We start from the raw sequence: 16,387 nt of genomic DNA, 5'->3' as shown, positions 1-16,387 counted from the left end.
AAGGGTACCGGCTAGAGCAGAACACGCGAGGCGTGGGGCTACGCGGGGGACACAGAACTCGGTGCCCCGACGGTCCGCCCCGAGACAGGGTAAGTGGTCCTGGCCAGGCGGAGGAAGGGCCGACCTCCAGGCTCCTGGGAAAGCCGGGGGCTCACTGGCCGCACTTCGCACTTCGCCAGGCGAGCAGCACGTGCCGCCGGCTCCGCCCGCCCGCACCCCGGCCCGCCCGGGGCGAGGGGGACTCCCGGGGCGCCCCGGGGTGGACGCCTGGGGCGGGTCGCGCAGGCGCGCTGAGGCGGCGAGCCCCAAGGGGCGGGCGGGTGCGCGCGCTCCCTCGCGCACGCGCGCACGGAGGGGGCGCCGGCCGCGGTGACGCTGCGGCGGCGGGCGGCGGCGCGTGAGGCCGCGCGGTCCCCGGCGCCTTGGGAGCCCGAGTCCCGGCCCCCGCCGCTCCCGCCGCCGCCATGTCGGGCCGGTCGGTCCGGGCCGAGACCCGCAGCCGGGCCAAGGACGACATCAAGAAAGTGATGGCGGCCATCGAGAAAGTGCGGAAATGGTGAGAGGGGCCGGGCGCGCCGGCGGGGGTGGCGGGGCTCGCGGGCGCGGGCCCGGCGGCGGCGGCGGAGCGCTCGCCTGACGGGCGGGGCGGGCGCGACCGGCCGGCGCTGGGGGGAGGGGGCGCCGGGGACGGCGGGAGCGGCGCCCTCACGTCGGCGTGAGGTCAGAGGGCGCGCCCGCCGCGACCAATCAGCGCGGCGCCCGCTGGCCGGGCCCGCCCCCTCCACCCCCCGCCGGCCCGTCGCGTCTCCGCGCCCTCAGGGCCGGCTGCCGTGGGGCCGCCGCGTCGGGTCGCCGCGTCCCCGGGTGCTCGGCCGGCCTCGCGCGACTCGCACGTCTGGGTCAGCGCCCGCGGTGGCCTCGGTGTGGCGGCCCCGAGCGGCCTCGCCACTCGGGCGCGTCGTCTTCGACTCCCGGCGGCAACTTTTGGCGGTCGCGCGGGCGGGGGGGCGCTTCCCTGGCCCTGCGCTCGTCGTCGGACCCGGGTTCGAGCTCCCGGCACCCCCTTGTGATTCCTGGGCGCAGAGCCTCCCCCCGTGAAAAAAAAAAAAAGGAAGTTGTTTTGGGCGATTCTTTACTTTCTTGTCCGGGGGACCATCCGGGATGCCGGAGGAGCGGCGGGTCGCCCTGGCCCCGGCGCCGCCCACCCCGCCCCCGCCCCCGCCCCCGCCCCGCCCCGCCCCGCCGGGGTCGTTCCCCGGCCCCGGCTCGGAAGTTGCGTTTTTGTTGGTTCGTTTTCTGAAGCGGTGAAACGGAATGCCCGTCCTGCCTGCCTTGCCTTTTCCTGAAGGTCGTTTTAACTCAAGGAAACGCGCCGAGGAAGACTGGAGAGGGAGCGAGCGGGGCTTGGCCGCGCCCGCGGAGGAGGACGCGGGTTCGAGCCCAGGAGCCTCGGGTGGTGCCACGCCCAGCCCCATCGGGAGTGATCCCTGAGCACCGCCGGGCGTGGCCCCCCAATAAAAAGGGCTTGAGAAAAAAGAGGGGAGACGGGCCTGGACTGATAGCACTGCGGGTAGTGCGTTTGCCTTGCACGCGGCCGACCCGGGTTCGATTCCCAGCATCCCGTAGGGTCCCCCGAGCACCGCCAGGAGTAATTCCTGAGTGCAGTAATTCCTTGTGCATTGCCGGGTGTGACCCAAGAAGAAAAAGAAAAAAGAAAAAAATGGAAATAAGTGCAAAAGAGAGAAGATAGGCTTCTTCAGAGTGGAAACCAGCCAGCAGAGAACAACAGGGACAGAGCGATTGTACAGCTGACTGACCCAGGTTCTGTTTCCAGCACCCCATATGGTCGGTCCCTTGAGCACCTCCAGGAGTAATTCGAATGCTGAGCCAGGAGTTACCCTGAGTATTGCCAGATGTGCCCCCGCCCCCAAAAAAAATTTCCAAAGGTTTCACGTACGGTTGAGTTTTGAGTTTTATTGGGGGGAGCGGTTGCAGGGGTTGAGTCTCCTACTTCCTCCTGACTCTGCAGGGATTCCTCCTGCAATGAGCCAACTGCAAAGCACTGACCAGAACTCATGGAACTTGTTTCTGTTTGTTTGGGGGCTATACCTAGCAAGTGCTCAGGACTCACTCCTGGCTCTGTGCGCAGGGATCTCTCCTAGTGGGTAGAGGTGCTTGGGGATGACATCTGTGCTCTGGATCAAACACAGGCCTTTTGAGGGCAAGGATTATGTATAGACTATTGGACTATATCACTGGCCCTTAACTTCCTTTTTTTTCCCTTTCTTTTTGGTTTCTGGGCCAAGCCAGAGAAACTTACTCCTGGCTCTTCATTCAGGAATTACTCCTGGTGGTGCTTGGGGATCATCTGGGATGCTGGGAATCAAACCTGCCTTGGCCAAGTGTAAGGCAAAGGCCCTACTGTTATCACTGCGGCCCTCACTTTTGTTCTCTAGTTCTTTCTTCCTGTTATCAGTCTCATTTCTTGAACAATATCAGTAGCAGCAGCTACATTTTCTGCTTTCTTGTAATGTCAGATTTTTTTTTTGTTTTTTGGGTCACACCCGGTGATGCCCAGGGGTTACTCCTGGCTCCACACTCAGGAGTTACGCCTGACAGTGCTCAGGGGACCATATGGGATGCTGGGAATTGAACCCGGGTCAGCTGCGTGCAAGGCAAACGCCCTACCCGCTGTGCTATCTCTCCAGCCCCCCTTTTTTATTTATTTTTTGCTTTTTGGGTCACACCCCGCGATGCACAGGGGTTACTCCTGGCTCCACACTCAGGAGTTACTCCTGGTGGTGCTCAGGGGACCATATGGGATGCTGGGAATCGAACCTGGGTCGGCCGCGTGCAAGGCAAATGCCCTACCCGCTGTGCTATCTCTCCAGCCCCATTTTTTTTTTAACTTCTTGGGTCACATCTGGCGATGCTCAGGGGTTACTCCTGGCTCTGTACTGAGAAATCACTCCTGGCGATGCTTGAGGAACCTTATGGGATGCCAAGGATCGAGCCTGGGTCGGCTCTATCTAGACTTGAAGCTTTTAGAAGACTGACTTCAAACTCTCCACCTCTGCTTCTCAGACTTCCTCTTATTCAAGAATGTTATGCTGTACTTTGCACCACCAATATACCAAGAATAGCACATCACATTTGATTGGGAAGACAACCAGTCTTAGGGAGTAACATATTTATACATATATATACATATTTATACATATATATATACACACACACAAAAGGCTCAACCTTTAACAATGTGTTACTAATCTCTTAATGGCTTCTGGGTGAAAAACAATCTTCACACATTTAAGAAACCTTTTTTGTCTCATTTTTACCGAATTATTCATAACAAGCAATACTATAGCACTGTAGCTCCTGTTGTTCTTCGATTTGCTCAAGCAGGCACCAGTAATGTCTCACAGCAAATTGTGAGACTTGTTGTTACTGTGTCTGGCATATCGAATACGTCACGGGGAGCTTGCCAGGCTTTGCCGTGCGGGCAAGATACTCTCGGTAGCTTGCTAGGCTTTCCGAGAGGGGCGGAGCAATCGAACCAGGGTCGACCATGTTGGCTGCGTGCAAGGCAAATGCCCTACTCGCTGTGCTATCGCTCCAGCCCAACAAGTAATACAAAATAAATTATTTTGGTTCTGCTTGGGGGGCAGGGTTTGGGGTTCGGGATGGAAATATGGTGGTGGGAAGGTGTAATGGTGGTGGGATTGGTGTTCGAATATTAAATGTAATCAAATATTGTGAACAACTTCATAAAAAAAAATAAAGAATATTATGCCGGACAGATAGTACAACGGCTAGAATATTTGCCTTGCACATGGCTGACCTGGGGTTGAGTCCCAGAATCCCGTATGGTTCCCTGAGCTGGCGACCACCAGGAGTGATTCCGGAGTGCACAGCCAGGCATAACCTCTGAGCATTGCTGATTGTGGCCCTAAAATCAAAATAAAAATTTAAACAAAGAAGAATGGTCTTGCATTTCCCCAGGTATAAGGGGTCAGGGGCCGTGAGAGAAAGGTGTGCTGCTCCTGTTTTAAAAGCTTGTCTCAGAAGCTGATCCAGTGTGAGAGTTGGTTCTGTTGACCGGAAGCATGGTCTCCTGCACTGCAACTGTTCATTTAGTTTTGTGGTACCAGCAATTGAACCTGGAGGCTCTCATGTGCAAGGCAGATGCTCAACTATAAAATTATCATCCTGGGACTAGAGCGATAGCACAGTGGGTAGGGCGTTTACCTTGCACGTGGCCAGCCCGGGTTCGATTCCCAGCATCCCTTATGGTCCCCTGAGCACCGCCGGGTGGTTCCTGAGTGCAGAGCCAGAAGTAATCCCTGAGCCTCGCTGGGTGTGACCCAAAAAGAAAAAAAAATCATCCTGACGGTTTTGTCTTAGTTTTTGTTTTAGTTTTTGGTAGGGTGCTCAGGTGCTACGTTGCCAGGGATTGAATTCAGGCCTCCCTGTTTGACTCCCAGTTTGATTCCCATATCCCACTTTGACTCCTAATACTATGGATAGTCCCCTGAGCACCAGGGGATTGAACCCCGAACACAGCTGGGTGCAGCCCTCAAACAAATCTTTTCTGTCCAGCAGGGCTTTAGAAATTCAATTGTTTTGCGAAGAAAAGAAATGTGCGCTGGGTGAGAGGTCATTCGGTGCGCGTGGGAGGCCTGGTCCCGATTTCTGGCAACAGAAACAACCGAACCAAGCAGTTCTGCCTGGTGGATGCCCAAGTGTGGCAAAGGGGTGGTCTTGGAGGAGAAAGGCTGTGCCCTCTGTAGGTAAGGAAAGGCAGCAACTAGAGGTGAAGGGTGTATGGGGCTGGAGCAATAGTACAGCGGGTAGGGCGTTTGCCTTGCACGCGGCCAACCCGGGTTTGATTCCCAGCATCCCATATGGTCCCCTGAGCACCGCCAGGAGTAACTCCTGAGTGCAGAGCCAGGAGTAACTCCTGTGCATCGCCAGGTGTGACCCAAAAAGCCAAAAAAAAAAAAAGAGAGAGAGGTGAAGGGTGTCTGATAAGAGATGTCTTCCTGGGGCCTGGAGAGATAGCACAGCGGGTAGGGCATTTGCCTTGCATGTGGCTGACCCGGGTTCGATTCCCAGCATCCCATATGGCCCCCAGAGCACCGCCAGGAGTAACTCCTGAGTGCAGAGCCAGGAGTAACCGCAGTGCACCGCTGGGTGTGACCCAAAAAGCAAAAAAAAAAAAAAAAAGAAAGAAAAAGAAAAGAAAAGAAAAAAAAGAGATGTCTTCCTGGAAGAAGTGATTTTGAGCTACAGAAGGGTTATGATTTGGTGGAGAGGGAAGTATGGGAGGCATTTAGGTGGATGGAATCATCTCTGTGCTAAAATAGAAAATCAAATTATGAACAGAAACTTTTGTTTTTTTCATCAGTGCTAAGATGTGTCTTTATTCCAGGGAGAAGAAATGGGTGACTGTGGGCGACACGTCCCTTAGGATATTTAAGTGGGTTCCTGTGACAGACAGCAAGGAGGTAAGTGGAAGAAAATCAAAGCAATGAAAGGTACCATCTGTTTTCCTTTCGCCTCTCTCCCTTCCTCCTAATTATAAAGGAGTTTATTTCTCCAGGATTAAGTTGAAAATGCTCCAAGGCACCCTCTCTTGTTAGTCTGTGCAAAGCCTCTCCTGGTTTATTATTTCCTCTTACATTCACTCTCCTTACTCCACCTCTCTCTCTTCTAGGGCCTGCTAGATTACAGCTCAGCTCTGTTCTGGGACAGAGTTTGGTGGAAGCAGTAGTTGTACCCACTCATTTCCTTATGGCTATGGTTGCCTTGAGTTACAATGGCAGAAACTTGAATAGTTTCTGTACAATTTTTCTGTTTTAAGCTTGGCGGATTTTATTTATTTTTGCTTTTCGGGTCACACCCAGTGATGCCCAGGGGTTACTCCTGGCTTTGCACTCAGGAATCGCTCCTGGCGGTGCTGGGGGACCATATGGGATGCTGGGAATCAAACCCGGGTTGGCTGTGTGCAAGGCAAACGCCCTACCCTCTGTACTATCGCTCCAGCCCCCTATTGTATGTTTTCTAAAAAACAGCATTGTTACAGCACTTTTTATTAATTTTGTTTAATTTTTTATATTAAATAATTTTTTCATAGTATATAAATATAGCATTTTCTTTAAAAACCTCTACTATTATGAACTTTATTTTTGTCAAACCTTGTTTTGTAATTGTAAATTAGAGTTACTACCTTTCACTTTTGCATTATATTCTCGATTGCTCTTTATTTATTGCCTTTTGTGTCACACCCGGCAATGCTCAGGGGCTACTCCTGGCTCTGACCTCAGGAATTATGCCTGGCAATGCTCAGGGGACCATATGGGTGCTGGGGGTTGAACCCTGTTGGCTGCATGCAAGGCAAATGCCTTCCCCGCTGTGCAATTGCTCTGACCTCTCTCTCTCTCTCTCTCTAACTAGGGGGTGGAAAGTGAGAGGGTGGTGCCCAGAGTCCATTCCTAACTAGCGGTGCTAGGGGACCATATGTGTGCCAGGGACCCAGTCTGGCCACATACAATGAATATGCTATAGCCATTAGACCATTGCTCTGTCCACCCCCTGCGTTTTCTTCTTTTTCTTCATTTTTTTTTTGGGGGGGGGCACATACAGTGATGATCAGGGCTGACTCCTAGTTCTGCACTCAGGAATTACTCCTGGTGATCTTGAAGGACTATATGGGATGCAGGGGATCGAACCTGGCTCGGCCATGTGCAAGGTGCAAGGCCGGTGCCTCCCTGCTGCACTTGGTCTTGGACCCCTACATTAGATTCTTTTCTATGCAGTGACCACATCTTCTCTACGTGAGAAGCATCTGAATTGTCTACAGCTTTTTGGGGGGAATGAGGAGGCAGAGCTTGGGGCCACACTGGGCGGTGCTTGGAGGCTCCTCCTAGCTCTGTGCTGACAGTTGCTCCCAGTAATCCTGAGGAGACCATGTGGTGCCAGGGATCAAACTGGGCTTGACCACCTGCAAGGGAAGCACCTTAACCCCTGTACTCTCTATCCCCTGCCTTGAACTTTTTCTTTTGGTTTTGTTTGGGGGGGCCACTCCTGGCTGTGCTCAGGACTTACTCCTGGCTCTGTGCTCAGGGACCGCTCCCAACAGGGCTGGGCGACCATATGAGGTGCTTGAATTTGAATTTGCATCAGTGAATGCAAGGCCAGCTCCCTCTCCTTTGTACTGCCTTTCTGGCCTAATTTTTTAATCTTAATTTCTTTTTTTTTTTTTAACATACCTGGCAGTGCTTATGGATCACTTCTGGTAGTGCTGGGGGACCTAGGGCCAGGATTGAACCCCAGGGTCCTTCGTGCAAAGCATGTGTTCCAGCCTCTTGAACTGTCTCCATGGCCCTCATAGTTGTGTTGATATTATTTTGGGGGGTGGGGGTGGGAGTTTAGGTCACACCAAGTAGTGCTCAGGGAGTCTTCCTGGCTCTGTGCTCAGGGGTGACCCCTGGTGGTGTTTGGGGGAACTATAGGTGGTACTCGGAATTGAATAAGCATCGGCCCCAGACAAGGCAAACACCTTACCCTTCGTATACTCTCTCCAGCCCTCTTATAATTGTGTGTGTGGGGGGATTATTTTGGGTTTTTTGGTGGTGGGGTGTTTGGGCCATACCCATTGGTGCTCAGGACTTACTCCTGGGTCTGTGCTCAGGGATCACTCCTGGCAGGGTCGGGGAACCATAAGGGGTACCAGGGATCAAACCCAGGTTGGCTTCATGTAAGGCAAACACCCTACTCTGTACTATAACTCTGACCCCATAATTGTTTTTTAAAAATTTCAAATATGGACTGGAGAGATAGTTCAGTGGGTAGAGTACTTGCCCCGCACGCGTTTGACCTGGTTTTGGTCCCCAGAACTCCCTATGGTCTCCTGAGTCTCACTAGAGTGTTTCCTAAGTGGAGAGCCAGGAGTAAGCCCTGGGCGGGTGTTATCCAGAACTCCCCTCTCACCCCCACTTCCAAAAAAAAAGAAAGAATTTCAAATGTAGGAGCTGGAGATATTGCTCAATGAACTGAGTGCATGCTTTGCATGCAGGGGCCCCAGGTTTTTATCCCCAGTACAACTCCTTTACCGAATGTGGCCCAACAGCAAACCAACAAAAAGAGTCTTAATAAAAATGCATCCCGAGGTGGAAGTGTGCCTCCCGCAGTAACACCTGCCTCATGTGTGGGCGACTCTGGGTTTGATCTTGGGCGCTGTCAGATGTGGCCCCCATGGCTCCCACTGCTGAAGAGAATAGGAACGCGCACAAAACCCCACATGCAGAAAAGTTTGCGACACGTGCTTGTGTAGGGTAACGAACCATGAAGCTCCTATCCTTGGGAAAACCGCCCAGGTTAAGCAAGAGAGCTTTGCTGGGGACAGAGGTCTGGCTTGGTGGGCACACGCGTGCCTGCCCGGGTGAGGCAAGCCCTGGAGAGCACTGCTCTTGCCTTAGAGATTCTGGGGCTCCCCTGGCGCTACCCCTCCCCTCTGCGGTGAGTCCTCTATTGCCTTTGCCTTGCTTTTCACTTCTCAGACCATCTGTACACGTTTTTAACCCAGAAGCAGTGTCATCATAGCTATTTCCTGCGTGTCTTGCTGCTGCTCTCCCCTGCGTTGTTTGTAGTATTCATCCCTGTAGAATTCACTCGGGATGCCTTCGGAGCTCTGTGTTCCTTCTCCTTGCTGTACGGAATTCCGTGGCAGGTCTTGTACCATAAATACTTTTCCTGACCCTCCTGGAGGTGGACATTTGGGTTATTTCTAGTTGAGGATAATCAAACAGGCTCACCAGGCAAGTACTGGCTTTGTCATTGTTTTTGTTTGGGGGCCACACCTAGCAGTGCTCAGGGCTGATTCCTGGCTCGCCAGTCAGGGATCACTCTTGGCAAGCCCTGGGGAACAAATGGAGATCCAGCCTGGGTCGGCCGTGTGCAAGGCAAGCGCATTACCTGCAGAATGATCTCTCTGGCCCTACATTTCCATTCTTATGACACCAAACTCTCATCCTGCCCTCGTCTTGCACAGCTATACCCTTTATGCCCATTAAATACTCCTCTTTCCTCTTCTCCATTTTTGATTGTGTGTTTCAAAGTTGATCGCCCACCATTAATTAAACACAGTTTCTCAACACTCTTAAGGTTCTGGGCATCAGGAAGAGGCGAGGGAAGGGTGAACAAATAGGGTTTCAGGCATTTTCCTTGACATGGTTTCAGAACATAAGTGCATCCTTAGATAATTTGTGGCCCATCTTTAACGGTGACTAGATACCTTTCCTTCTGCTGATTGAAAGTTCAGTATTCTGATTTTCTTTTTATGGGCTGTCTCTAATTTAACAAGACCTGTGTTTGCTGTTTTTCCCTGTCAGTGTTTGCCCTCTGACTCTGATTAATCACCCATTGCGTGTCTGTTGTTAAGGGTGAGGGGTCATAGCCACCTGGGCTGCAGGGGGGTGGGTGCAGGGCAGGTGTGGGCCATGGATTGAACCTGAGCCTCCTGCAAGTGCAAATGTGCTCTCAGCCTCCTGGGCTCCTTGTGACCCCAGAGCACATTTCACCGCCCTCACTTCATCCCTGCTTGGCCTTTTATGTTTGTCTTGGCGTTGCTGAGAGTGCTGGGTGGAGGTGGTTCCTGGTGATGCTTGGGAGGACGTGGTATGTGGACTTGTACATGTGATGCCAGTATTCCGGCCCTTCCAGCCATCTCCTTGGTGTTAGCATTTTTCCCTAGTTTAAAAAATTTTGTTTAGGCGAACCGGAACCATAGACATCAGGTAAGGCACTTGCCTTGCATGCGGCTTGGCCATACTCCATCCCCGGCATCCCTTATGGTTCCTTGAGCCCACCAGAAGTGAGCCGGGTGTGGCCCAAACCAACCCTCCCCCACCAAAAAAAAAATTTTTTTTTTTTTGCTTTTTGGGTCACACATGGCGATGCACAGGAGTTACTCCTGGTTCATGCACTCAGGAATTACTTCTGGCAGTGCTCAGGGAACAATATGGGTTGCTGGGAATCGAACCTAGGTCCACTGTGTGCAAGGCAAACGCCCCACCTGCTGTGCTATTGCTCCAGCCCTTCCCCCCCCAAATTTTTTTTAATTAAAACACTTACGTAGATAAATATGAGGGAAGAGAAAGAGGTAAACAAGTTCAGGAGAGAATAGGAGTTTCTCCAGAGGGGAAGAAGCTGAGAGTACTACTCAGGTTGAGATGCAAACCTCTCGCTCTCCACTTTGGAAAATGAGCTGGAAGAAATTGGGGGTCTTAATGTTAGTTTGTTTTTGGACCATACCTGGTGTTGGGCAGGGCTTACTTCTGGCTCTGTGCTCAGGGACCACTCCTGGCAGGCCCAGGGGACCAGATGGGGGTGCCAGGATCAAACTTGGGTTGACCTAATGCAAGGGAAGCTTCCTACCACCGGACTATCTCTACAACTCCAGAAATCATATTTTCTTTCATTTTGTGTTTCTGGTTTTTTATCTTTGGTCCACCCCACCCCTGACAGTGCTCAGTGCTTATTCCTGGCTCTGCACTCGGGGATCATGCCTGGTGGGGTAGGAGGCCATATGGGGTGCCAGGAATAGAACCCAGGTGCGCTGTGTGTAAGGCACTTGCTTGGCACCCTACCTGGTGTACTATCACTCTAACCCAGGAATCATTTATTATTTTTTGCTTTTTTGGGTCATACCCAGCAATGCTCAGGCTTTACTGCTGGCTCTGCATTCAGGAATTACTCCTGGTGGTGCTTGGCGGACCATCTGGGATGCCAGGGATTGAACCCGGGTCGGCTGTGTGCAAAGCAAACGCTCTACCCGCTGTACTATTGCTCCAGCCCCAGGAATCGTTTTTTAATAAATTTATCAGAATAAAGTGTAATCCAGAAAATAGTAAAAGTTGAGTGCTGTAGCTTTATTCCTAGTAGCAGTAAATAAGTGCAATCCTAAATATGTTAGAGCTATAGGTCTGCTAATTGAGAAGTGAGTGCACGGGAGGTGAGTTCTCAGGTGTGTGGAGCATGCGAGAGGGAGGAGTGTTGAGCATATGAACGGAGCCCTGCAGGGTGCTGTTGAGTTGGCCTGTTGGAGAGAGGTTGGGGTGCGAATGACCAGAACTAGATGGTGTTCCTGCTGGGACAGTGAGGAGACCCCAGGTAAGCATGGATCGATGAGCTGACTTAGACCCAGCCTTTTGGCTGTTGGGGGGGGCTCTCCTTGCCCCTGCTTGGGTTAACCATTGCCTTTCCTGTTGCAAGCTTGCTCTTACCCTTGACATCGGACTCACCATCTTCCTGCTTGTTGGAACTTAAGTCTTAACAGGTGGACGTGAGGGTGATCACCTGGCAGGGGGTTGGTTGGTCGGGAGTATAGCTCGGAGGGCCCATCGTCCTGCATTGCAGATGAAGGGACGCCTCTCTTTGTCCCCTCACAGGTTCCTCCTTCTTTGTTTGTCTTTGGGCGCTGCAGAAAGAAAACTTTCTCTCCAGTGGGTTGGGATCTCTCACTCGTCCCCCGAGGGAAAGGCCTGGCCCACTGTTTCCTCAGGCCATTGGCAGAAGCAGAGGAGGGGCCTATGTTCCTGTCACTGAGATACTGGGGGTGGGACTGTCCGTGTCCAGGACTCTGACTTTCTCTGTCCATTCTGATCCAGACCTCTGCGGGTCTCGGCAGCACCTCTCTCCCACTCCTGCGACTTCTCTGTGAGTCTCTTGCTTGGCTCTGTCATATTCCTCTGTTTTTCCTTTTCTAGAAAGAAAAGTCCAAATCGAACAGTTCCGCAGCCCGGGAACCTAATGGCTTTCCCTCTGATGCCTCAGCCAATCCCTCTCTCCTTCTTGAATCCCAGGGTGAGTCTCATCCTTACATCTTCCTTGCAGCAAAGGAGAAGCTTAGACAAACCATCACTAGCAGTGAGGCTAGTTGTGTGCGTCCGTCCTGTGCCGATGGGTTTGCTGTCACCTTGCTCGGCGCCTTGGCGTCTGTTCGTTAAAGCTCCTCAGTTCTCTCCCAGCGTGAGAGTAGGACCCTCGCTTCCCACAGGGTGCGGGCTGGGCGTGGCCAGTCACGGCTGTAAAGCCCCTGCCTAGCAGAACCCTGCAAAGTCCCGTTTTCAGAATCTGTAGTGCTTTCCTTCATGCGGTTCGGCCCGTCTAAGGTCTCAGCGGCCCCCCCAAACCCGTGGCATCTGCTCCTTGGTTGGCCCTGGGCCGGCTGACCCGGGGTAGCACTCAGCTTCAACCCTCAGCTCAGTGGCCCTCCCCTGGCCCATGAGAGGGATCAGGCAATGTTGTCATTCCCTTAGAAGGAACCGGGCCCCCACTCAGGCGCACTGGGGCTCCATTCTTCCCGTAGCGAGATGCTTCCACCATCTGAGAGAGCAGGAGGGAAGAGCACCAGAGATTTCCAGCTTCCTCTTGGATGGGAATGAGTAGGAAGGAGAATGGGGGGTGAATTCTCTTCAGCTGTGAGGGGCGCCATGGGTTCCACAGCGCTGGGGCACACGTGGGGTCTCATCCTCAGCCTGGTCCCTTCCCCTCCTTCTCATCCCATGACCACTGGACGAGCAGCTGGTGAGCTCCTGACCAGGCGCTGTTGCCTGAGCTACGGGCCGAGCAGCCGAGCAAGCCGGTCAGTGCGGATGACCATCGACTGCCACTGGCCAGAAAGATGGGGTGTTATTCTTCCTGCGGGACCCAAACCTGACTCGCCAGCGCATGCGGACCCCTACTGTCTGCTGGCTGGGAGGGACGGGAAGGAAGGGGATATGAAGAGAAACTGCTGCAGGGCGGTTTGGATGGAGTGGGGGGGCGTGGGGGCGAGCTGTGTAGCGTGTCTCATCGCGGGAGGGGCCATGGGGGTGGTCAGCGGAGGCCTGAGTCCGCAGGCTGGCTGAGAGGAAGGCCTGAAGGCAGCATCTGAGAGGAGAGTCGGGCCTGGCTGTACGGGGTGCGGCACAGGGGGCTGGGCCTTGTGAAGCGAGGTGGTCATTTGAGTGGTGCAGAGTTCTCCAGGTGCTGGGACAGAAGATAGGCCTGTGCACCCCAGTACAGGCCGTCAGGTGACCGGCACGCTGGGCCTGCCATGTCATTGGGACGGGAACGAGCTCTGAAGGCTCAGCATTGTCCTGCCCTTCCACCAGCCAGCGGGCAGCGCTTGGTCCCTGCTGGAAGGGGGTGGGGACGAGACCCCCGGGTCAGTGAAGGCGTCATTTGAAACACAAAACGTTGTGTAAAGCAGGAGCTTGGCATTGGGGCCCGCTCCGGGACTAGCCCATCTGGGAAGTAGGATGTGCGTGTCGGTCTGTTGATCCCTGTGCCCTGTGTCTGTGTGTAGCTGTTCCCCGCCCCCCAAGTTTCTATCCTTGTTCAGGGGGTGCTGAGCAATGATCCTGATGCTTGGTGATGGCTGGGGCTGCCTGACGCGGCATTCTGCTCCCTCACCCGGCGCCCCTGCCCATCTGCCTTTCAGACGAGAACAGCAACCAGAGCTCCGTGTCTGATGTCTACCAGCTCAAGGTGGACAGCAGCACCAACTCCAGCCCTAGCCCGCAGCAGAGCGAGTCCCTGAGCCCGGCACACACGTCCGACTTCCGCACCGATGACTCGCAGCCCCCAACTCTGGGCCAGGAGATCCTTGAGGGTGAGTCTTGTGAGTTTCTTGTGGGAGGAGGGGAGAAGGGGGAGTCTCATCTCTCTCTTTTTTGGGGGGGTGTCACACCCAGCGATGCACAGGGTTTCCTCCTGGCTCTGCACTCAGGAGTTACTCCTGGCGATGCTCAGGTGACCATGTGGGATTGCTGGGAATCGAACCTGGGTCGGCTGTGTGCAAACGCCCTTCCCGCTGTGCTATCTCTCCAGCCCCAGGGAGTCTCATCTCTTGCTCTCAGTGTTTCTCTTTTTTTGGGGTGGAGGCTGGAGGGAGGGTGGGTTTGGGGCACTCCTGGCAGTGCCAGAGATTGAACTCAGCCATTTACAAGGCAGGTGCCTTCCCCTTCCCCGCTGTCCTTCCTCTCTCCGGTCCCTTCCCTTCCTCACTGGACTCAGGCCGGAGCAGGCACCTTCAGTAGGCCCTGCCAGGATGAGCTTGGGATGCGTCCTCCCGCCTCTCGTGGAAGTGAGCCAGGAAGCTCGTAGCACAGGCCAGAGGAGGTCACTCAAGTGGTCAGATCCACACCTAGCCTGTGAGAGGCCCTGGTACCACTCCCACCACTTCTTCCTCTATGCACCCCACACCCAGCACTGCCAGGGGACATCCTTGCACCCCCTGAGCGCTGTAGGCCAAGTTTTGCTGTGAGTGGCCCCCAGGGCCCAATCATTGCCGAGTAAGGCCCCTGTAAAGTTGGGGGTAGTAGAGCAATGATACAGCAGGTAGGGCGCCTGCCTTGCTTGTGACTGACCTATGTTCAATCCCCAGCACCCCATATGATCCTCTAATCGTGCTCGGGGTGATCCCTGAGTACAGAGCCAGGAGTCAGCCCTGAGTAAAGGGTTGGGTTTGTGCCTGACCTGTTGAAGCCTCAAGTTTGGTCCCTTGGTGGCTGGAGCATTAACCCTTCTGGTCCACATAGCTGGGCCAAATGTCACCTAGAGTGGCCCTAGTCTCTAAAGCAGTGTTTGGGCCCCCTTCCCCCTATGGTATGTTACTGCTGGTCCAGACTGTGCAGGTTATTACTGGGAGAACTGGCTGGAGACTTGCAGTCTCGTCCTAGGACTGTCAGTTCATGTTCTTCTCATTATGTCCTGCGGACCTCTCTGAGTGTATGCGGATTCTTTGGCCCGTGTGCTGCCTCCGTGTGGCTCTTAGAAAAGGCCCCCTGGGTGGAGGCAGCACTTAGGAGCTGGGTACTCCTGGCAAGCTGGTTTCGTTTCTGACCTTGATGCCTTTCAGAACCCTCCCTGCCCGCCTCGGAAGTGGCCGATGAGCCGCCCACCCTCACAAAGGAGGAGCCAGTTCCAGTAGAGACCCAGGTGAGGGGGTCCTGGAGGGCCCAGAGTTGGGGACTCTGCAGAATCAAATGTGCTAGCTTGGGGGGCAGGGAATAGGCAGGTTGTGAGGGAGAGGGAGAAGTCGGGGAATTCATGGGAAGGATGATCGTGGCTCTGGGGCTGTGATCAGAGGAATGGAAGGTCCCGGCTCCGAGGGCTGACCCAGAAACCCTTCGCTGGCCATCCCTAGGTTGCTGAGGAAGAGGACGACTCGGGGGCCCCTCCCCTGAAACGCTTCTGTGTGGACCAGCCCGCAGTGCCCCAGACGGCCTCGGCATCAGAGAGCTAGCACTGCCCGCCGCGCTGCTTCCAGCCCGCTCTTCGTCGCATTCTGGTTCTGGCTGTGCTGTGTTGCTGGGGAAGGGCCTGCACGTGGACACCTTCCGGGCTGGGAGGCGGGCACCAGATGTGGGGTAGCAGCATCGTCTGTCTGTCCCTGGCACTGGGGCCCGCTTGCTCACGAGAAGAGAAGCTCTCATCTCCTTTCTGCACCCCAAGTAGGCTGGAGCACCAGCCCCCCCAGGGCCGTCTGTGGTAGTCCAGGCCCTCTGGATGTGGCTGCTGGCGCTCTTAGGAGGCCGGAGATGCAGAAGGCAAGTCGAGAGAAGAGGGTGCCCCGGGCACCTGAACGGGAGACTGCGGATGCGCCCACGTGCCATCGGATGAGGGCCCTGTAGGCTGCTAGTGGGAATGACAGGGAAGGAATGTTGGAGCGAGGGAAGGAACTCCTGCAGGGAGAGACGGGAAAGGTCCAGAGAGTTCTTGCTGTCTTGGCACTTCTGCCCATTCCTGAGGTTTTGTTGCCTCTCATGGGCTCTTCAGCTGCTGAGGGTCCTTTGTGTGTTCCCCACCCCCCCCACCCCCGCCAAACCACACCTTCCCAGCATCCTTGTTATCACCCCTGCATTTCATTCTAGTACCCCTGTTGTGCCACAAACTTCCCCAGCAAGAATTTGAGGACAGTACCTGCCCCCATAGCCCAGTTGTTCTAGAAAGTTCCCTTTCCTTTGAAATCTGCACGTTTAATTCAACTTTGTGATCTTATTTTTTGTTTCAAAAAGAAGTTTAAGAAAACAGAAATGGGCAACAGTGAGTGAAGACATATTTTAGCACTGAATAGAATATTTTTAAAATTAAACTATTTGAAATATGTCTTGTTTGGCTCTAAGTGTTTTCATTCTTCTCCCTCCCTCTCTCCCTCCCTCCCTCTTTGAATTTTGGGCCATACCTGGCAATGCTCAACCTCATTCCTGGCTCTGTGCTCAGGGATCACTTCTGAGCAGTGCTCAGGGCCCATATGTGTGGTGGGGATTCAAACCAGGGTTGGCCACGTCAAGACAGGACACACTGTACTGTCACTCTGACCCTGCTTTGTTTTGGTTTT

General features: G+C 54.1%; 1 protein-coding gene across 1 annotated transcript; it reads left to right on the top strand.

The window, feature by feature from the left end:
* Nucleotides 1-383: 383 nt before the first annotated feature.
* Nucleotides 384-16,155, top strand: BCL7B (BAF chromatin remodeling complex subunit BCL7B). Its single transcript, XM_056108266.1, has 6 exons — nucleotides 384-556; nucleotides 5,432-5,507; nucleotides 11,769-11,865; nucleotides 13,487-13,657; nucleotides 14,906-14,985; nucleotides 15,194-16,155. Exons 1-6 carry the CDS (start codon nucleotides 465-467, stop codon nucleotides 15,290-15,292), a joined length of 615 nt encoding a protein of 204 aa, XP_055964241.1. The 5' UTR covers nucleotides 384-464; the 3' UTR covers nucleotides 15,293-16,155.
* The last annotated feature ends 232 nt before the right edge of the window (nucleotides 16,156-16,387 follow it).

This window comes from Sorex fumeus, unplaced genomic scaffold, assembly GCF_029834395.1.
Source record: "Sorex fumeus unplaced genomic scaffold, SorFum_2.1 ptg000199l, whole genome shotgun sequence".
In the NCBI taxonomy this organism is placed as follows: Eukaryota; Metazoa; Chordata; class Mammalia; order Eulipotyphla; family Soricidae; genus Sorex; species Sorex fumeus.
Note: the sequence above shows the minus strand (reverse complement) of the source record. Positions and strands in the feature narration are given on the sequence as shown.